The sequence below is a fragment of the Balaenoptera borealis genome, assembly GCF_965194805.1.
Source record: "Balaenoptera borealis genome assembly, chromosome: 5".
NCBI classification, from domain to species: domain Eukaryota; kingdom Metazoa; phylum Chordata; class Mammalia; order Artiodactyla; family Balaenopteridae; genus Balaenoptera; species Balaenoptera borealis.
In genome coordinates, this window is record NC_138862.1 from 49,687,374 (window position 1) to 49,710,809 (window position 23,436).

Genomic DNA, 23,436 nt, shown 5'->3' on the forward strand with positions numbered 1-23,436 from the left:
TTCTAGTTATGGCCTTTTCTTTTCCACTTGAAGAAGACCCCTTAACATTCCCGTAAGACCAGTAATGAACTCTTTTAGTTTTTGTTTGTTTGGGAAAGTCTTTATCTCTCCTTCAATTTGGAATGATTGCATTACTGAGTTGTGAGTTTTTTCATTTCAGCACTTCAGATACATTATGCTACTCCCTTCTGGTCTGCAAGGTTTCTGCTTTAAAATCAGCTGATAGCCTTATGGGGGTTCCCTTTTGTGTGACTCATTGTTCTTCTTTTTCTGCCTTTAAAATTTTCTCTTTATCTTTAACTTTTTGCATTTTAATTCCAATATGCCTTGGTGTGGGTCTCTTTGGGTTCATCTTGTTGGTAGTCTCTATGATTCCTGGAACTGGATATCTGTTTCCTTCCTCAGTTTAGGGAAGTTTTCAGCCATTTTTTTTGGCTGCGCTGTGTGGCTTGCGGGATCTTAGTTCCCTGACCAGGGATTGAATCTGGGCCACACAGCAGTGAAACCACCAAATCCTTACCACTGGACCACCAGGGAATTCTCGTCAGTCATTGTTTCTTCAAATAATTTTTCTGGCCCTTTCTCTCTTCTCCTTCTGAGACCCCTAGAATACAAATATTAGTATGCTTGATGTTGTCATATAGGTTCCTTAAAGTATCCTCATTAAAAATTTTTTTTTCTTTTGTTCTTTTGACTGGGTGATTTCCATCATTCTGTCTTCCAGGTCACTTATACATTCTTTTGTAACATATGGTCTCCTGTTGATTCCCTCTAGTGTATTTTTTATTTCATTCTCTGTATTCTTCAGCTGTGGTTGGTTGGTTCCTTTCTATATTTTCTAACACTTTGTTGAGGTTCTCACTGTGCTATTCCATTCTTCTCCCGAGTTCTGTGGATCTTTATGACTGTGGCTTTGAACTCTTTATCATGTAAATTACTATCTCTGTTTCATTAGTTTGGTTTTTTTTTTCCCCCCTGGGGTTTTATCTATTCTTTTGTTTGGAACAAATTCCTCTGTCTCCTCATTTTGTTTGGTTTTCTGTGGTTGCTTCTATGAATTAGGTGAAATAGTTACATCCTCTGGTCTTGAAGATGTAGTCTTGTGTTGGAATATTCCCTATGTAGACTGCATGTGCTGGGTAGCTTTGGCATGCCAACTGGGGCTGGAGCAGGCATGGGTCTGGGGGAGAGTTGCAGGGTACTCTGGGTTGGACCAGGCGTGCCTTGGTGGGACAGCTAGAGCTGGAGCAAGTGCAGGCTGGGGCTTTCCCAAGGCATGCCAGAGCCACTGCCCTGGTGGGATGGCTGGAGCTGCAGTGGGCACAGTCTGGGCCTTTCCCAGGGTGTGCTAGGGCTGCTGCCTTGGCAGGACAGCTGGCATTGGAGTGGGTGTGGGCCAGGGGCATGCTGGGGTGGTGGCTTTGGCAGACCAGCTAGAGTGCCAGGCACTTTTCAAACTGCTACCTGAGCTGGGACTCAGAGTGGGTGAGTTTATGCATGAGCCCTTTAAAAGCAGAGTCTAGGTTTCCTACAGTCCTCTGGCTCTCCCAGACTTAAGCTCCATTAGTTTTCAAAGCCAGTTATATGGGCATATCTTCCAAGTGCTGGTCCCCAGGGGTGGGTTACCCAATGTGGGGCTTGAACCCTTTGCTCCTTAGAGAGGACCTTTGCATTTATGACATCCCCTCCTGCTTGTGCGTCACTGTGCTGGGGTTTGTATCCTGACTAGATTATGAGTCTGCCCTTCCTACCCATCTTGATGTGGTTTTTCTTTATCCTTAATTGTAGTTGAGCTGTTCTGCTAGTCTTCAGGTCATTTTCAGAGAGAGTTGTTCTATAAGTAATTGTAGTTTTGTTGTGTCTGTGGAGGAGGTGAGCTCAGGGTCTTCTATTCTGCTATTTTGATCCTACTTCCTGATTCTTGGTTCTTACCTTGTCTTCTGAGAAGCTGAATGGAGTTTCGTCTAAAATGTGTACATACAATCCACACTTTTAGACTTCCTTTTCAAGATTTCAGTGTACTCTATTTGGATGTGGGTGTCTAAACAAAATGATCAGTCAAGTTCTCAACTCTGGATTTGGTCCTGGATCTAGTTGTCAGACTTGGATAATGTCCCAATAACTACAGCAAAAAAGATGATCTAGACTGTTTTCATAGGTAGATCTTGTGCAATTTCTATCCCCAGGTGTCTGGCAGGAACATTGATGAAGACACCCCTGCATGTCTATTTGGAACCCAGGAGGCTATGCTGACTGCCAACACTATACACTCATTTGGCTCCCATGGGTGTGGGAACTTCCTGTTTTTGGCAGAGGACAGAGAAGCTTTTTTTTTTTTAAATTAATTATTTTTATTTATTTATTTTTAGCTGCGTTGGGTTTTTGTTGCTGTGCGCAAGCTTTCTCTGGTTGCAGCAAGCGGGGGCTCCTCTTAGTTGGGTGCCTGTGCTTCTTATTGCGGTGGCTTCTCTTGTTGCGGAGCATGGGCTCTAGGCGCACGGGCTTCAGTAGTTGTGGTTTGTGGGCTATAGAGCGCAGGCTCAGTAGTTGTGGCACACGGGCTTAGATGCTCCGCGGCATGTGGGATCTTCCTGGACCAGGGCTCGAACCCGTCTCCCCTGCATTGGTATGCAGATACTTAACCACTGTGCCACCAGGGAGACCCCAGGACAGAGAAGCTTTGATTCTCCCTACAAGTCCCGTGTGCCACTAGGTATGGGATGACTCTGCAGGGCTGGGCTTCAGACAGGAAACCTTTCCTTCCATGTTCCACCTTTAACTATGGCAGCCAGTTGCTGTAGCGTTCTGGAATGAGTTGTTGTAGTGTTTGTTTAGATTTTTCTAGCTGTAGAATGAGGTTAATGACAGTAGATCAGATGTTGTGCCAGTGTGGGAAGAGAGTTTGAAAGGATCTTATGAATCATAATGTCCGACACAGACTTAGAGACAGGAAGTGACAGGCAGTTCATGGCAGAGCTGGGACTAAATCTAGGTCTCTAGATTCCTAGTCTAGGATTCTTTCCATCTTGCTTTGACCTCTCATAAGTAACTATGTGATCAGAGAAGGGGAATCTAAAATGAATATAAAATGGATTGATTTATGAACTCAGAATTCTTAAGCTTTGCTGTATTGTATATGCAATCTGGCCTCTATATTTCCTTCCTCTAACTTTCTCTTCAGGCTATTTTCTAGCCATTTTGGGGATAAGTTTTCATATATTTCTGAGGTAGAACCTCAGAATCCAACTCATTTTACCTCTAGTCTATTTCACATGTTTTGGAGTATATTATAGGCATTGTGGTTGTATTTGGTGGGTAAAAGATGATGATAAGACCTAGCACCTGACCTGGAGGCACATACAGTCTAGAAGAGGAAATAAGCATAAATATAATACAGAATGATAGTTGCTATAATAGAAACCTACCTAAGGTACTAAGCAGAGAAGAAGTCCTAAGTGAATAACTTCAGGGCATGGAGCATGGAAGGCAAAGAGATGGGGGTAGGCTCCACAGAGGAGGTAGCACCTAAGTTGGGATTTGAAGAAAAACAGCATTTGGAATAAAAAACTTACTGACTTAAAAAAAATTAAAGTATGATTGATTTACAATATTGTGTTAATTTCAGGTGTACAGCAAAGTGATTTGGTTATATACATACTCTTAAAAAATTCTTTTCCATTACAGGTTGTTACGAGATATTGAAAATAGTTCCCTATGCTAAACAGTAAGTCCTTGTTGTTTATCCATTTTATATATGGTAGCGTGTATCTGTTAATCCCGTACTCCTAATTTATCCCTCCCCTGCCTGCTATCATAAATTTGTTTTCTATGTCTGTGAGTCTGTATCTGTTTCATAAATAAGTCGTTTGTACTATTTTCTAAATTCCACATATAAATGATGTCATACAGTATTTGTTACTGACTTGCTTTTAATTCATGCTTCTACTCGGGTACTACTTTATTTAGCATAACAAAAATTATGCTAAATAATGCTTCCAAATATACTGATCAGAGAGGTACAATGGGGACTTAGGTTGCATGCAGAGCAGCTCATCAGGAAAGTTTAGGACTTGGCTCAGATACTGTTTAAGTAACAACTATTATTATTATTATTATTTTTAAATTTATTTTATTTATTTATTTTTGGCTGCATTGGGTCTTCTTTGCTGCTCACAGGTTTTCTCTACTTGTGGAGAGTGGGGTCTGCTCTTCGTTGTGCTGCGCAAGTTTCTCATTGCGGTGGCTTCTCTTGTTGCGGAGCACGGGCTCTAGGTGTGCAGGCTTCTGTAGTTGTGGCTCGCAGGCTCTAGAGCGCAGGCTCAGTAGTTGTGGCGCACGGGCTTAGTTGCTCCGCGGCATGTGGGATCTTCCCGGACCAGGGCTCGAACCCGTGTCCCCTGCATTGGCAGGCAGATTCTTAATCACTGCACCACCAGGGAAGTCCAGTAACAGCTATTATTGATGAAGCTAATGGCAAGCACTGCTGTCCCTATAGCCAGAAAACAGATGGATATGGCTATAAAGGTTAGTCAAGTAACAATCTTGTTAATATTTTTTGAGCATTTATCATGTGCTGTACTTTATGTATGTTAGAAGCATTATGTTATTTAATTCTTATACTAACCATATATAGCAGGTACCAGAATTTTTATAGGTGAGAAAACAGAAGTTAAGAGAGGTTAAGAACTAATTTTGCCTAAGGTCAGAGAGCTAGAAAGTAGTGAGACAGAATTTGAAATCAAGAGTGTCTCCTTCCAGGGACTGAACTCTTAACTCCTACCCTGTGCCATGGTTGGAACAGAGTTGAAAAGTAAACCAGAATTTATCTGGATCCTTTAAATCTCCCCCATAGAAGTTCTAGCCATGAGAACATGCTAGGGACATGGGATTAGACTTATCAGCAAACACTTGCTGAATTTCTGCGAAGTCCTTAAAACTCTGTTAGGCCCTATAAGGAATGCAGAGAAACCTGAACTTAAGTCCTGGAGGATGAAACTCACATCAAGGAAATGAGGCCCTGGGAGAATAAGCTCCTTGCCCAAGGTCCATGGCTGGTGAGTGAGACCCAACACTTGAACACTTGAACTTGATTTTTAACACTAGAACTAGTGCTTTTTCTTCTACAATTTCTAGGCAGATTTTGGCATTCATAAACAGAAGAGTTAGCTCCTGTAGGACTGGAACCTAAACAAACATCTTTCACAACTTTTAGGGTCAAGGTTTCACTGTATTTTTTTTTTTTTTCTGACTTGAGATATCCTTTTCCTTAAGTCTACTAATTCCGTTGGTGCTGGAAAAAAGATGTTTGAAACTGTGAGCCAGAAAGATTTCTAAGCCCCTGTTTGATGTGACCTCTCACTCTCTTTTCTACCATACTTCAATTCTGATCCATGAACTACTTGATATTAAAAAAAAAAAAAAGAGAGAGAAAGATCTGCCAGCTTACTTTTCAAATCATGCTGGTGTATGTTCTTTCCATGTTTGAATAGCAATACACCGACATAATGAGCTAGACTAATTTTCATATAGGGCAGAGTTAACAAAATTTATGGTTGAAAGACAATTGTATTTCTGAAATTGTATTTCTTAACTTTAGTGAGAAAAATTAACAAAGTAAACATTAAGTTGAAAGCTAGAAGAAGCCAGAAAAGGAGACTGGGGCTGCGTGATATTCTGGAAAGCTGGTGGGACCATTTGATTCATGAGTTCAGAGCTGTGAAGGTTTTGTGCCTCATTTTATGTGGTCACACAATGGCATCTTGGGGTGTAGCCAAGACCAGCTTAATGACCAACCAGTGACTGAAGGGATTTTAGAAAGAAAAATCTTTCTCTACCCCTGAGCTCTTACTGTTAGAATTTCATTCGAGTCTGAGATTTTTCAAGAGTTTTAAAACATAGTTGTCCTTTAAAGTAGTAGCCTGCCATACTCTTGCTTAATATCTCAGTGATTGGCTAATAATTCATTTCCATTTAATTGGGTTATGGATTAGTAGATCCAATTCTTGGATTATCAAGCAAGAATGACCTTAGGTATCACCAAGTCCAACCCTCTCACTTCATAGACGAGGGAATTGAGGCCGTGAAAGGTTAAATGATTTGTATAAGATTAATTAGAAGGGGGAATGAGAAATAAGGATTTCTTATTGCCATGTACTCTTTTGAAAGAATTTTTTTTTTTTACTTCTTGTACAGGAATACATAAATATATATATGTGTGTGTGTGTATGTATATCTGTGTATTTTCTTCATAAAAATTTATATGATATCAAACCATAAAGGATGAAAAGATTAAAGTCCTCTTCCTCCTTTTCTCTTCCTCTGTGTAAATATTTTTGGGCCCTTTTCTACTCACTTATGTACATAGATGTATACATAAAAAATAATGAAACATCGTTTAAAAATATTAATAGAGCTCACATTTCATGTGTTCTGTAGCTTTCTTCATTTTATTTGTAAAATTTATATTTTTTGAAAAAAGAATATATATATGTATGTATATATAAGTTCAAAAGATTTTAAAAAAGTGAAAAGTCTCTCACCTCGCTCTGAGTCTTAGTCATGCAGTTTTCCCTGGAGGCCACCAGTGTTACCAGTTTCTTGTGTAGCTACCCAGAGAGATTCTTTGCTCATATAAGTCTTTACCCCGTTTTTAAAAATAAATTATAGCATACTATACATATATATATAGCACCTTACTTAAAAAAATTAATATTTCTTGGAGATTATTCCAGATTAGCAAATAAAAAGCCTTTTTTCTTTTAACGATTGTAGCAGTGTAGTATGTAATACAGTTCCATAATAATGCATTTTATAGGTAGTACTGCATGGTATTGCGTTATGTGGATTTATCATAATTTATTTAACTTGTCACCTACTGATTTAGTTTGTTTTCAATATTTCCCCATTTAAAAATCATTGCATTGAATAACTTTATACATAGAGTGTATCACACATACCAAATAACTTTTATAGAATAAATTCCTGGAAGTGGCGTTTCTGGGTCAAATGTGTGCATTTGTAATTTTGATAAGATATTACCAAATTGCCCTTCAGGGGGGTTGTATCAATTTACCTCTCTCTAGCAATACAGGAGATGAAACTTGCCTTCCCATGACAGTACATAGAAATTTGCCACATTCCTTGTCACGCCTCCTAGGTCTTCCACAGAATGGCTGTCCCATAGTTTAAGTAATCCCTTACTGATGGACATTTAATTTATTTCCAAATTTTCAGTATTACAAACAACACTGCCTTGAACATTTCGTGTGCCAGTTTGTGAACATCTTTCTAGGAAACACCTACAAGTGGAAACCTTGTTTCAAAGGATATGCACATGTTATGTTTTAACAAATAATGCCAAATTTCTCCATGAATAGGCTGAAGCAAATCATGCACCCCCAAAAGTATAACAGGGTATCAGCTTCCACACATTCTCACCCAAATTAGGTATCATCAATTCATTTAAATTTTGCTTTGATAGTTGAAAATGAAAACAGGGCTTGAATTTTTACTTCTCTGATACTAGTGATGTTGAACATGTTTTCATATACTTACTGCTTGAAAAGGGTAGTCAGTAAGAGCAAAGTCCTGGAGTCAGATTGTCTGGATGTGACCCCAATGTTCTCACTTTATTACTCTTTGTAAGAGCCAACCAAGGGCAGGTTACTTCACTCTCTGTGCCTCACAGAGATGTGGTGAGGATTTCATGAGCTAATAGTTGCAAAGTGCCTATACCATAATTTATTTGATTCTCCCGTTTAATGTCGCTGGAGAAAGTGTATATGTAGGCAGTACGTGTCTTCCTATTCAGTTATGTAGAGACTTCTCTCACCTTTTCAATTTCTTTTTAAATGCCCTTCATTTTTCTTTATTTACATCTTACACATTTCTTTAACTTTACTCCTAGGCTTGTCTGATTGCCAAAAGAGTTGAACACACTATAGTTAAAGAAGAAATAATTTTTAATAAGATAATAAACTTTCTTGCTATTTAGTACTGAGTCATTGTGTTGATAGTTTATACAATGTTACAATTTTCAGGTTACTTTTATTACGATGTATCCTAGCCCTAGAGCCCAGTATAATTAGGTCTGGATTCAAATCCTAGTTCTGATTTTAACACGTTTCTAATGAGTCTTTTGACTATGCCATTTCACCTCTTTGGACCAAGTTTCCTTACTAGAAGTAAGGGAATTAGACTATGCTATCTTAAGGTCCCTAAAATTTTATCATTCTTCATATTCAAAAGACCCAATTGTCAAAGAGCCTGACCTGTGGGTCGTGGCCAAGTTATCACAAGCTCTTCAGAAGGAAATCCTATGAACATAGGGTAAAGTGAACAAGAGATTAAAAATTCATCTCCCACACAATGCTCCTTTAACAGGATGTGTACTTCTTTTGCGAAAGTGATTCCTTATTTTCTTCCACAAATTCATGACCAGTGCACACCTCAGAGACCTAGTTCAAAGCCCCTCTCTAGAAGGCACCTCCTTATTGGCCTCCTTTGATGTGGCAAATGCCACACTGAGGGAGGGAATTCACTGTACAAATCACCACACAATAGAATGTTGATATTCATTATTATGGGAAAGATATAGAACCTGATAGGGTTTAAGTCCCAGGAAAAACTTGGAGGGGGCTTGAAGTAAAATGCCACTGTGTGAACTTGGGCCCATGTCCTTTTCCTGGGGCTGGTGTGGTCCAGTGGCTACAAATATTAAGTCAACTCAAACTGAATTGAGCAAATGTTCTCCTTTAATAAAACTGGCACCTTGAACATCCTCAGATTACATTTATAATGTTATGTTTGGATCTGTAAAGTGTTAACTCTGTCGGGAGGCTGGTGGAGAGGCATATAGGAGGAGGAATGCTAGAGAGTTGTAGTGAGGCAAGGGTGTAACCCCAAGGTATATCCCCTCCTTAGGAAGAGAAACCTCGGAGTCTTTGGGTAGGAGTAACAAAGAGCTAGTTGCTATGAAAGCTGGGATGTGTTTGGTCTCGCGTTTGCCCTGGGCTGTTGTATCCTCTCTCTAGAGCTGTCTAGAAGCTAGGAAGTTGAACAGATGGTAAGGACCCAATTAGGTGTCTGAGGGACAGAGAGAAAGAAGAACAGAGGTAACAGAGCAAATAGGACAGGCAAGATGAGTCCAGAAGGATAAGCCACACCTGCTGAGGTGACAGAAGAATGAGGAAATTAAAAAACAGCACGTTGGGTGGGACCCACAGATTTTTCAATCAACTAAATAAATGCTTTTCTTGGAGTGTGAACTAGATGTTATCTAGTTAGTCACCTTTTAACTGCAAGCTGGGCTTTCTCACTCCTCCTCCTCATAACTTTCCCCCTCATTTATTTACAAAAATACTCCACATTTATACATCATCATCGATGTGCTATTTACTAGCATTGATGTGCTCTCTGACCTTAAAGAGTTTACAGCCACATTCAACCAACCAGAGCAGTATATAATTTTACTTGTTCCTATCTTTCCTCTCCAAGCCCCATAATCTTATTTGTTAAGCAAACTCTTATGTGTGGCTTGCCATGTTTCAGGTAGTTTTGCAGACATTACAGATGCTTACACACTTAATGTTCATAAAAACCCTTTGGGGTATGTGCTATTATTATTCTCATTTTATCTATGAGGAAACTGTGGGGCATAGAAGTTGAGTAACTCTCCTAAGGTCATATAGCTAGTAAGTGGCAGAGTTGAGATTTGAGATTTGAACCAGGGACTCTGGCTCCAGAGTCCACAGTCTTAACAATTTAATCATGTTGCATGGTGTTGAATTTGGATTGGTATTTGTTCACAAAAAAAAAAAAAAAAGAAAAATATTTGAATGATGAATGCAAGATCTAATTTGAACTAATTTACTGTTGGAGAGGAAAATAGTTCATTTTCTTTTTCTTTTTTTTAAAAAATAAGAGCCAGTTGCTTCTAAGTTGCTTTTGAACCTACATCATTTTTTCACTGTTCAGGAAATGACTTGGGAGCATAGGGTGCAATGAGGGAATGATTTAAGTGTCCATTAGGGTTTCTTTCAAAGCTCAGATGATTTCTGTGAAGCCAAAAGAAGACTGTTCTTGTGTTCTCCTGGGCTAAAGTGATCCCCAAATCTGCTGTTCTCTAGGTGGTTTTGCTCTTTTACTTATTAAACAACTGCCGATGGGATACCATTTATGTCCCATTACTATGCCAGTTGAGATGGGGATCCATAGAAATACACGCATGGTATCTGCCATTAATGAGATTAAAATTTAATGAAGGAGAATAAACACACACACATACCACCTTTAAATAACATTCACAAATCTAGCAGTATATAAGCAAGCAACCAAACCAGGAATTCAGGGAACTGAAAGATCAGTGGGTAAACTTTATGGAAAGGCTGGCTTTGACTACATGGGGAGGCAGCATGTTGAATTTACATGCCTCAGCAGATTCTCTTAGTCTCATCTGTTTCAAGGACTTTGACCTTTTCCATTCATCTGTTCTGCCTCAGCTGCTGAGCCTGAAAGAGTCTGTGGTCTATGAGATTCTACCACCCAAGACTGACCAGCTCCATGCCTGGACCCTCTGGCTCCTCCTACCACTTTGAGATTTGTATGAAATATCACACTATTTAGCATGGGCTCTATCTTCCTAAGCAGCTCTTAATGTATCCAGAAGATACAACCAAGAAGAGAGTTGACTTTGGCAAAAGAAAAATAGGAGCTGGAGAGAATTTGGGCTGATATGTATTCTTTCCCTTTCTTCCTTTAACAGACTAATCTAAGACATTTTCTCTGACCAACCTGTCTGGAGACATTCTGGGTAGCTGAGTATGTGACCTGCCAAGTGACTGAGATTTTTCAGGCTCATAGTGAAGTAGAAGCCATTGTTGGTACGTGGTTGGTGATTGTTACTGGCTGGTCGCTGTTTATTGGTGTTGTGGTTATTATGGAGATACTTATCTCCTATTGCTTGTCATCTTTCCCTGTCTCCCTTTCCTTTTCTTCACTCTTGTCCCAGGATTGTACCTCCCTAAATAAAGAAATATCCCATAATCATTGGCCCAGTTTCTGTTTTCTAGAAGTTTTGGAGTAAGACAGAAGAGAAGACAATCTTTGTAGAGTATAGAATATACAAAAGAATGATCTGGATTGAGAACGTTTATGTTGGGAATAACTGCAGTCAAATTTTAGAGGGCCATGCTGAGAGACATATGGATTCTTGGAAGGCTTTTGAGAAGAGGGGTGTCATAGTGGACACTGGGATTTAGGTAGGTAGACCAGGTTGAAATAAAAACTGGATTGGCAGAGGTGGGGAGAACTGGAGGCAGGAAGACTAGTTACGATTTTTTTTTAACATCTTTATTGGAGTCTAATTGCTTTACCATGTTGTGTTAGTTTCTGCTGTATAACAAAGTGAATCAGCTATATGCATATGTATATCCCCATATCCCCTCCCTCTTGCGTCTCCCTCCCACCCTCCCTATCCCACCCCTCTAGGTGGTCACAAAGCACCAAGCTGATCTCCCTGTGCTATGCGGCTGCTTCCCACTAGCTATCTATTTTACATTTGGTAGTATATATAAGTCCATGCTACTCTCTCACCTTGTCCCAGCTTACCCTTCCCCCTCCCCGTGTCATCAAGTCCATTCTCTACATCTGTGACTAGTTATGATTTAAATGTGAGGATGAATGTAGGACCAAGCGGTAGAAATTAAATGGTAGATGAGGAACCTTAGGGAGGCCTTAAGCTATCTTGGTAAAATAGGAAGTCATTCACTAGATGTGAGTAAGGGGAAGGTACAATTAGGGGAATGAGCAAGAGGAGAGTGTCAGCGTACCCTCCTGAGGTCACGCTCCTGAGCGTCCACGGTTCAGACTGGGTCACGGTGCTTTATGCTGGGCCTGGCTGTGTGGCTGTAGGTCTCCCTGCTCTCCATCAATATGCTTCTAGGACACACACAGAAATTCTCATTTCATGATGAGTTGTGTACTATAAAAAAATTGCCGGAAGACTGATCAGATATTTACATGGTCTATTCAATTTGGATCTTGTTAATGAAATTTTGTTAATTTTATAAATTAATTTGTAAACAGATTAATGTTAATCTGTTAAATTTTGCTAATTAAAACTACTACTATGGAAACTGTTATTTACAGTCCTTTGTAAAGAACAGATGAGCCCCGTGGTTATATAGCAGTTGGCTTTTCTTGTGAAGCCACAGTAACCACTGAACACTCATGCACTCATGACTTTTGTCTAGATCTTGCTCTTCATGAGGAGGCAGAAGTGGGCGGAGCCAGCCACGTATCCATCCTGGATCTGAAATGCAAAAGTGTGTGCTCAGTTTATTTTTTGTAATCCTCAACTACATGTACAAATACTTTTGATTACTTCTGTGTTGTTGAGTACTTTATACACTGGCCAGTTATTGAACACTTGAGTTTGTGTTGAAGTTCCTCGTGTCCAAGATTGTTTGTTTGCCTGGAAGGGAGAATAATTAATGTTCCAAAGCATTACTTGAGTATAGTTTATATGCTGAGGCAGGTAGGCAGAGGTAAACTATAAACCAGGGGATATAATATATCTACACAGACTCTGAGATGAGGCTACTCAAAAAATCCTTAAGTTAAAGCAAACAAACAAACCAGAAACATGAAGTGTTTGATTTGTTGTGCATCATATAATGGTTTCCAGGGACTTGGAGTGTTGTCTGGCTAGTGACTCAGGAGTCTGCTTTTGACTCAGCTAGTTGGTCTTTCTGTGGTGGCACAGGTGCCAAAGCGCATCCTTTTTCAAGGGGTGGTATTCCAATAGAGGTGCCCCATTTGTCTTTATGTTGATGTGGTGATGATCATGCTTATCACGGGACCTCATTTCCTTTGAGCCCTCACAATTGCTTTTGCAGAGATCGAGCCTGACCCAGAGGTGAGTGTCTCAGCTGCTTTTTGGCTGTATTTATTGGTAAAGAGTCAGCTCTTTGTCATCGGTAACCAACTGGTTTCAGTTTCATCACAGGAAGCTGTGAGCCAGGAACAGCATTTAGAAATCAACCAAAGGCTTGTGGGAAGTCTGACCAGTGTCATAGGTGGATGGCTGAACACGGCTGAGGGAGTTTCAGAAATGGGGGGAATTTCAAAAGTGGAGGGAACGTCATAGTTTGAAGTGATGGAGGATGGGCAAAAAACAAAAAAAACAAAACAAAAAAACCCCAAGCCATCTCAGCAAGGAAGTGTGAGTACAAGGAACATATGGAGGAAAACTGAAGAAGACACAAACTTTAAAAAAAAACCTCTTATACACAGGGGAAAGTATATGCTATGAGTTGGCTCTATTAACCACCAAGGTGCCTATGCCAGAAGCTTTGAGCGCTGCTTAAAAAGTTGTTACAAGGTCATGGAAACTCTCTTGGCTTACTTTCCTTCAAGTCATTTCCAGTCTTTCTACACATCAGCTTACCTCGGTCCCCAGACTTGCTTGGCTATCTCACCTTGTCTAGGCTCAGTGGCATTTGGCTTAGGTCAGAACCACGATAAGTAGACCAATCAACCTCACACAATGCTGCCTGCAATAAATGTCTGTTGGCATCATGAGTCTCATTCATGGACAAGATGTTTCCTGTATCTGAGCTGCCCATGCCCCAGGACACAGATGTCCAGTATTTTTTGCTCTATCAGACCTGTTAAGAAAGTTTTCTTTCTATGAAAAAGACATAAAAACAAAATTAAACGAAACTTGACTTACCAACTAATCAACCAGCCCATACACCCAAATCCCCCAAGATCCTCACCTCTAGAGAGTAATTGCAGGGACCCTGAAGTAGGCTGCCTAGATTCCCAAGGCGAATACCCGCTGAGGAGTCTCCGAGCTGCAGCTGCTGAGCCCTACTTCAGCTGCAGCTGAGAAAGTGCTCCTGAGCCAGCAGGCTGCTTCACAAATGCTCAGCTGGCCTCTGAGCCTTGCAGGTGCCAGCTTTTCCAGTGACCTGACTATGTCTCTAAGTTTACAGAACTGACATTTGAAAGTTGTCCAAGAGTTGCTCTGCAAAGCACTGGTATTAGCTTTGGGCTCGAGGATTTGCCATTCTGTGTTTTTTTATTTTAATATAGAAGAATGAGACAGAAATGGGGCTTCCACCAGCACCCCTTGACAGATAATCAGTGGCCTCCTTGCCAAATCCAGTGGTGTTTAATTCTTCTCTAAACTGCTCCATACGAATCTGTGCCATGTACACCATCTTTTTCATCACTCCTCTCTTTCATTTCTTACCTAGTGGTATTTCCTAAAACCTGACCCTAAGTACTCTGCTTTATCTTTCTATACTTTCTTCCCTGGAGACTAGGTTTATTTTGATTTCAACTCTCACTTCTGTGTAGAGAATGCTTGCCTCCGTTTATCCAGCTCCAGATTTTCACCTGAACTCTAATACTCATTTATAGCTGCCTACCTTGATGCCTTCATCATTATGACATCATTTGGAGATCATTATGTTCCAGGCTGAACTTATTTTTCCTTAAAGCTTCCCCACAGAGAAAGACAAATGTCATATCACTTATATGTAGAGTCTAAAAAAATGATACAAATGAACTTATTTACAAAACAGAAGTAGACTCACAGACATAGAAAGCAAACTTATGGTTACCGAAGGGGAAGGGGGCCAGAGGGATAAATTAGGAGTTTGGGATTAACAGATACATACTACCATATATAAAATAGATAACCAACAAGGGGTTATCTATTTATAGATAAAGGAACTATATTCAATATCTTATAATAACCTATAATGGAAAATAATCTGAAAAAATATATAACTGAATCACTTTGCTGTACACCTGAAACTAACAAAACATTGTCAATCAGCTATACTTCAATTAAAGAAAAAACCTTCTTCAATTTACTCCCAATTTTATATTTCTAAACCTGGAATAGATAGATTATCTTTTAGTCCCTGTATACATTTAATACCTTGTTCTATCAAATCTTATTTTAAATAGTTCTTTACTTTGTTCTCTTTTTCTTTAATTTTCATTGCCACCCTCCAAGCCTCATGTTCTTAAATAATAGCCTCAACTAATCTTCCTACTGCTAGATGTATCCTCTTCAAACATCATCTTTACTGTGAAACTATTTGTTGCTCTCCATGGCCTACAGGGCAAAGCAAAAACTTCTAGTCCAGTCTGCTCTAATAACCTACATATCCAACCTTATTTTTCCTAGCCAGCTGGGGAGAACCTGAATTGTGGTGGCTCACAGAGAGGTGGGCTTGATACGGAGGAGGTGGAACGTATTATAAAGGCAGCTGTCAGCTCACCAGTGCAGGTTTCTCAAATTCCATATTGAGTTGGTTCACTGTCCCATCAATGTTGGGTACCAGAAGTGAACTAGGTACTTGGGTAAAGTAGCCTGGTGCAACTTTCAGATAAACACTTGGTCTCTGTTGTGCTGATGCCAAATGACATGGAAAGGCAGAAAATGGAAGTAGGATCATGCTATAGCAGGCTGGATTTGAGTTAGACAAAGGAAAGTCGAGGAGATACAGGACCAGGGGACCAAGTAGAGGTTATTTTTCCCATTCCTTAAACCAGCACCAAAGCCTTTCCTGACTGACTGATCCCCTTCCTTGACTTATTTTTCCCCATAGCAGTTATTCCATCTGACACATCCTATATTTTACTTGATTATTATTTGTCTCCCCCAACTAGAATGTAAGCTCCATGAGGGCAGGGATTTTTTTGTTTGTTTTGTTCACTGCTGTCTCCCCATTTCCTAGAACCATAACTGGCATAAGATACATGCTCAATATTTATATACATCTTTGTATATATTTATAAATATTTGTTAAATGAATAGACTCGCTAGTGTAAAATCTTATTTACTTATTGGGCAGTCTGATTGCCTCTACCTTCAAACACATTAAATTTATTTCTCTTCTTAGTGATTCCTTATGCTGTTCACCTGCCTGGAACTTTCTACCTCCTCTTCGACTATCCAAATTTCACCCCTATTTTGGGTCCTGGTCAGGTTGCCTTACCACAGGGAAGCTTTTCTCAGCATCCCAGGCCATGTAGTCACTTATCTCTCAGTTCTTCTGAAGCTCTTGCTGTTTGTAGCATTCATCTTTGGAATCATCACAAACTCACATGCTGGTGTGCTTTGCTGTTTAATGCCTCCCTCAGATCCTGATCTCACCCTTTCTGAACTTCATCTTCTCTTGCTCTCAGTGTTATACTCCTTGGCGGCCCTTAACAGGTGTGGTCTTCAGGTATGTGCATTTTGCTCATTCATGTGTTATTTATTCACGCAACACACATTCATCTAACACTGGGTGTTACCCCATGGGAAACAGAAATAAACTAGGTTCAATACAAGCCATTAAAGAAATAATAGAATCTAATGGAGTGTAAACAAGTTAGATCTTTGAAGAGAGAAACATTTAAAAATATTTTTTTGTGTGTATTCTCACTCTACCTCAAATAATTCTAGATGCTTAGTGAGCTCAATCAGTGTGCCAAATTATGGAAGTGTAGGACTTCAGCATTGATATGAATTTAGAGATTATTTTAATCCAATCATCTCATTTTATGGGTGAGGATACAAGAAGAGTGGTTCAACAACTTGCCTGGCACAGAGCTAACTAGTAGAGGATCTGGGCTGAGAGAAACCAGGGACCTTGACTCCAGGTCAAACACATTTTTGCTGTATCTCTGTATCATTGCCAAAAAAGACAGTACAGAAGACCAGGCTGATTTATGTAAAAATAACTGTTAAAATGTATTGATGAAATCCTAGAGGACAGATAGCAATATATCAAAATATCTAATATGAAAGTGATTAATATTCCCTGGATGCTCTCTTTGGTTAGAATTAGAGGTTATAAAGGATTCTCTGGGAATAAATGCATCACTCCAAATGTAAAATTCTTTGTGGTCACCAGTGTGTGATGCTGCAGCCTCTGGAAATAACCCAGAAATTACTGCCGGGACCACTGCTTGAGATATCTAGAAACATTCTGATGATCCTACATTTGTTGCCATTCCCTGACCTCACCTTCCACCTCATCTTCTTTTCTTCTAGTATTTGGTTAATAGACATCTTGGGAACTGAGAAGCTAGTACCTCAGAGGCCCCAGCTCCCTGCTACTTCTTGGGCTACCTTGAGGTTACCACAGTAGCAAACACAAGAATGTTGGTAATTTTGATTTGCATACTCAGTGCCCCTTCTGGATCTAGGAACTTCATTCTCGGCAAAGCTAAACCCTCACTCACTCAATATTTCTTTTAAATTCCAAGGGGTGTGCCAATAGGTACATAAGAAGGGGAAGGATTTGGTGACAGAGAGGGCGTCTTCCAAAGTAGAGTTTAAGAGAAGGGTTTAGAAGTAGATATCCCCACTGGCAAAAATTGACTAATCTTTTCAAAAATTTTAAAAATTTTTTATTTTTTTAAAAAAATTTATTTTGTATTGGAATATAGTTGATTTACAATGTTGTATTGATTTACAATGTTGTGTAGAGCAAAGTGATTCAGTTATACGTATACATATATCTATTCTTTCTCAAATTCTTTTCCCATTTATGTTATTACAGAATACTGAGTAGAGTTCCCTGTGCTATACAGTAGGTCCTTGTTGTTTATCTATTTTATATATAGTAGTGTGTATATGTTAATCCCAAACTCCTAATTTATCACTCCCCCCACCTTTCCCTTTTGGTAACCATAGTTTGTTTTCTAAGTCTGTGAGTCTGTTTCTGTTTTGTAAATAAGTTCATTTGTATCATTAAAAACTGACTAATCTTGAGCCCTAGATGAGTTATGGTAAACCTTTGAATGCATTGAACTCTAGTAGAACTATTCTGATGAGGATTGTGCCTGGAGTAAACCAAAGGCAGACTAATTATATTTGCAAATACAAATTTATACATAAAGTATTGTGGAGAGCTATATGTTCTCCATTAAAGAGTGGGTTTAAAAAATTATTAGCTGACCACAGAGACCTGGGAGTAGCATACGAAAGAGAATTCTGGGGGAGCTACTTTGCAAACTAGAGGAATGTGGTATCACTTTTACTTCTTTCCCATGGTGATCGCATAATGTGTGACAAGTAAAGATTGACTTCTACCCAGAAATGAAGCATTTCCCAAGACCAGTAGGGAGATTAATCTCACAATGATCTAGGATAGGTTGATGTTCTTCCTCCCTTTATTCAGCTTTTTGAAAATGGCTTATAATTTTTGTCTTCAGAGATGTATGGTTGCTTTCCATGAACAATAACCCACTAGCCCAGGTTTGGCTTAATGTTCTGACACGTTCCGGCTGTAGCAGAGGTAGCATAATCCACCACCTGAGGGCACATGAGGCTGCACCAGATTTGAAGAATAGAAGTCAGGAACAATCAAAGGGCATGTAGATACTGGGGTGAAGTGCTGATTTGGAAACACAATTTTTATGTGAGTCTTCCTGGCCTGGCATGAAGATAGGCCTCCTGGGGAAAATTTCATCCTTTTATCTTTGAGATATACTATGAGACAGGCTCTGTGGGTAGCTTCCTTTCCAGACAAAGAGAAACTGATAGATGTTGGGCTGATAATTTTCTCATGGCCAAAGACGCTAACGCAACAATCCTGGGCACTTGAGTGGTGATGAGATGAGGAGAAGCAGGTGCTTCATATATTGAGCATCTTACCTCCCAGCATGGGATCAGCAGCCACCTTTGAACCTTTGTCCCTTTCAAATCAAATACTGGCAATTTCACTTTTTAAAAATTAATTAATTAATTAATTAATTAATTAATTTCTGGCTGTGTTGGGTCTTCGTTTCTGTGCGAGGGCTTTCTCTAGTTGTGGCGAGCGGGAGCCACTCTTCATTGCGGTGTGCGGGCCTCTCACTGTTGCGGCCTCTCCTGTTGCGGAGCACAGGCTCCAGACGCGCAGGCTCAGTAGTTGTGGCTCACGGGCCCAGTTGCTCCGTGGCATGTGGGATCTTCCCAGACCAGGGCTTGAACCCGTGTCCCCTGCATTGGCAGGCAGACTCTCAACCACTGCGCCATCAGGGAAGCCCAATGGCAATTTCACTTTGATTACAGGGCCAATTACTTTTTCCTACTATAATCTTCTAAGTATTCGACCAGATTATGTAAAATTGCAATTAACAACCTGTGAGATCCGTCTTTTCTACAGACTTTGAGCACCAGCAGCATTCTAGTTTCTAGTTGTTGGATGAGTTAGAACTGATGATGACTCTATAGGTAAACTGACACAAACTATCTTCATCCCAACTGACATTTTAAAGATGTCTATTTATCATTCCTACATTATTAAAGCAAGTAGTTGAATGGGAGAGCAAGATAGGCCCTACAGCAATGCATACTTTTTTGACTGAGGAAGAAGCAAGCAGGCGATTCCCCTCATAGTCTTATCCTTATGGTACATGGTGAAGCAATAAATGCTGTGGAATCAATGTTATAAAACCCGGGGATCCATAACATATTTTGACTATCTTATATGGATCTGGGTCTAACCCAGGCATAGTGAGAAGCAAAGAGGGGAGTCACCTAATGTTATATTGCTACTTACCCCTGCCCAACCCCCCCACCACCATTACTTCTTATTCTTGTGAACAGAGATATTTGAATCCAAAAGTAGGACTCACTTGTTTGAATCTGGGATTCTAGCTCAAACTGTACCCACTATGTTTTCCATAGAGCAGTCCCTGGGCAGCTATGCCAAATGGATTCATTTTTTTTTACCAAGAGTGGAAATGATCCAGAAATGATCAAAGCTTGGACTTGTCACTTTAGATCAGGGTCATTCCCCGAGTTGACATAGAATCTCAAGTCTCTTTCACTTTTCTGCTTCTTGGAAGTTGAGAGAATTTACGAAGCTGAAAAAAGAATGATGTTATCCTAGAAAGAATTGAAGTTGTTCTTATCTTGCCCCTTGGTAAACCATTCATCATAAGGTTACCTATTTCCCCAAGGCAGGGTGGGAAAATGTTTCTGAAGGCAGGGTGAGAAAGAAGCTCGTTGGTGAATGAGGGATGAAGAGTTGGTAGAGATAAAAGGAGAAGGACTACATTCTCACCACTATTATTCAACATAATTTTGGAAGTTTTAACCACAGCAATCAGAGAAGAAAAAGAAATAGAAGGAATCCAAATCACAAAAGAAGAAGTAAAGCTGTCACTGTTTGCAGATGACATGATAGTATACATAGAGAATCCTAAAGATGCTACCAGAAAACTACTAGAGCTAATCAATGAATTTGGTAAAGTAGCAGGATACAAAATTAATGCACAGAAATCTCTTGCATTCCTATACACTAATGATGAAAAATCTGAAAGGGAAATTAAGGAAACACTCCCATTTACCACTGCAACAAAAAGAATAAAATACCTAGGAATAAACCTACCTAAGGAGACAAAACACCTGTATGTAGAAAACTATAAGACACTGATGAGAAAAATTGAAGATGATACAAACAGATGGAGAGATATACCATGTTCTTGGACTGGAAGAATCAATATTGTGAAAATGACTATACTACCCAAAGCAATCTACAGATTCAATGCAATCCCTATCAAACTACCAATGGCATTTTTCATAGAACTAGAACAAAAAATTTCACAATTTGTATTGAAACACAAAAGAACCCGAATAGTCAAAGCAATCTTGAGAAAGAAAAATGGAGCTGGAGGAATCAGGCTCCTGGACTTCAGACTCTACTACAAAGCTACAGTAATCAAGACAGTATGGTACTGGCACAAAAGCAGAAATATAGATCAATGGAACAGGATAGAAAGCCCAGAGATAAACCATGCACATATGGTCACCTTATTTTTGATAAAGGAAGCAAGAATATACAATGGAGAAAAGACAGCATCTTCAATAAGTGGTGCTGGGAAAACTGGACAGCTACATGTAAAAGAATGAAATTAGAATACTCCCTAATGCCATACACACAAATAAACTCAAAATGGATTAAAGACCTAAATGGAAGGCCAGACACTATAAAACTCTTAGAGGAAAACATAGGCAGAACACTCTATGACATAAATCACAGCAAGATCCTTTTTGACCCACTTCCTAGAGAAAAGGAAAGAAAAACAAAAATAAACGAATGGGACCTAATAAAATTTAAAAGCTTTTGCACAGCAAAGGAAAACATAAACAAGATGAAAAGACAACCCTCAGAATGGGAGAAAATATTTGCAAATGAAACAACTGACAAAGGATTACTCTCCAAAATTTACAAGTAGCTCATACAACTCAATATCAAAAAAACAAACAACCCAATCCAAAAATGGGCAGAAGACCTAAACAGACATTTCTCCAAAGAAGATATACAGATTGCCAACAAACACATGAAAGAATGCTCAACATCACTAATCATTAGAGAAATGCAAATCAGAACTACAATGCGGTATCACCTCACACCATTCAGAATGGCCATCATCAAAAAATCTACAAACAATAAATGCTGGAGAGGGTGTGGAGAAAAGGGAACCTTCTTGCACTGTTGGTGGGAATGTAAATTGATACAGCCACTATGGGTAACAGTATGGAGGTTCTTTAAAAAACTAAAAATAGAACTACCATATGACCCAGCAATCCCACTACTGGGCATATACCCTGAGAAAACCATAGTTCAAAAAGAGTCATGTACCACAACGTTCACTGCAGCTCTGTTTACAATAGCCAGGACATGGAAGCAACCTAAGTGTCCATCAACAAATGAATGGATAAAGATGTGGCACATATATACAGTGCAATATTACTCAGCCATAAAAAGAAACGAAATTGAGTTATTTGTAGTGAGGTGGATGCACCTAAAGTCTGTCATACAAAGTGAAGTAACTCAGAAAGAGAAAAACAAATACTGTATGCTTACACATATATATGGAATCTAAAAGAAAAAAATGGTTCTGAAGAACCTAGGGCAGGACAGTAATAAAGATGCAGACGTAGAGAATGGATTTGAGGACACGAGGAGGGGGAAGGGTAAGCTGGGACTAAGTGAGAGAGTGGCATGGACATATATTCATTTCCAAATGTAAAATAGATAGCTAGTGGGAAGCAGCTGCATAGCACAGGGAGATCAGCTCGGTGCTTCGTGACCACCTAGAGAGGTCGGATAGGGAGGTGGGAGGGAGACCCAAGAGGGAGGAGATATGGGGATATATGTATACATATAGCTGATTCAGTTTGTTATACAGCAGAAACTAACACAACACTGTAAAGCAATTATACTCCAATAAAGATGTTAAAAAAAAACAAACAGGAGGACTAACTTGTGAGCTCTCTTCAAGAGGAACAAATACAAAGTATTAGCTTTCTCTGTTGTTTGTGTTTTTCCTTGCAGATACCTTGGCCGTGAACAATGGTTTCAATAAGGAGGATAGAATGACTTCTGACAGGAAGGTTGGGAGCTGTGACATGCAGAAGAAAAATGAAGCCAAACAGCATGGAGATGTGTCATCACTACTGGGTTTTACCTTCATCTACACTCAGTTATCAACTTCTTTTCAAAATGGTTGACACTCATTCAAGAGATAGAATACATATTCTGACTTTGAAGTAATGGAAGAACTTTCAGGTACAGTGTATTGAGATAAGTCTCACCAGTTCCTTCCCAGACTGTGAATTCATTAATATAGCTATCCATTCGAGAGTCATTTTGTTCATTTATTTATTTTGTATTTATTGATTGATTGATTTTTGGCTACGTTGGGTCTTCATTGCTGTGTGCAGGCTCTCTCTAGTTGCGGCGAGTGGGGGCTACACTTAGTTGTGGTGCGTGGGCTTCTTATTGCTGTGGTTTCTCTTGTTGTGGAGCAAGGGATCTAGGTGTGTGGGCTTCTGTAGTTGCAGCACGTGGGCTCAGTAGTTGTGGCACGTGGGCTTCAGTAGTTGTGGCTCGTGGGCTTCAGTGATTGTGGCACACGGGCTCTAGAGCGCAGGCTCTGTATTTGTGGCGCACGGGTTTAGTTGCTCCGTGGCATGTGGGATCTTCCCAGACAAGGGATCGAACCCGTGTCCCCTGCGTTGGCGGGCAGATTCTTAACCACTGAGCGACCAGGGAATTCCCCAAGAGTCATTTATTGCGAGCTCATTATGTGATAGGCATAGTGGTAAATACTGTAGATTATCAACTACTTAGTTCCTAGAAATTTGAAATATTGCAAGCCAATTATGAATAAGATGGGCTCCTGATTGACTCCAGAGATGCCCTAGTTGTTGCTCAGAAGTCAAGGTACTAGCCTTCTGTGTGCTATTCTCTGTGTGTTATCCTGTATAACATTTACAGCAAGTGAACCCTTATATTTGTCAGTATGGATTTTGTGCCTATTGTTATTTACAGTGTAATGCTACAGTGATACCTGCATAAACTCACAGGCACGAATTTAGGAAATTCGTGAATTGATTCGTGAATCAAAGAAGAAGTCTTGAGATAA

At 39.7% G+C, this 23,436-nt stretch overlaps 1 protein-coding gene across 19 annotated transcripts in view; it reads left to right on the plus strand.

The window, feature by feature from the left end:
- Window positions 1–22,656, plus strand: part of NFKBIZ (NFKB inhibitor zeta) — a 154,275-nt gene extending 131,619 nt beyond the window's left edge. For 5 of the 19 annotated variants that reach the window (XR_014244708.1, XR_014244711.1, XR_014244713.1 and 2 more), the window contains 2 exons: window positions 3,685–3,724; window positions 22,344–22,656. Coding sequence is in view for 1 of the 19 variants with exons in the window: in XM_082392089.1 (XP_082248215.1) it covers window positions 3,685–3,702 (18 nt within the window). In the remaining 18 variants the exon portion in view is untranslated. Of the gene's footprint in view, window positions 1–3,684; window positions 3,725–4,409; window positions 4,525–10,499; window positions 18,435–22,343 lie in introns of all 19 variants that reach the window. The other 14 variants (XR_014244705.1, XR_014244707.1, XR_014244710.1 and 11 more) reach the window with 8 other exon arrangements.
- Window positions 22,657–23,436: the final 780 nt, after the last annotated feature.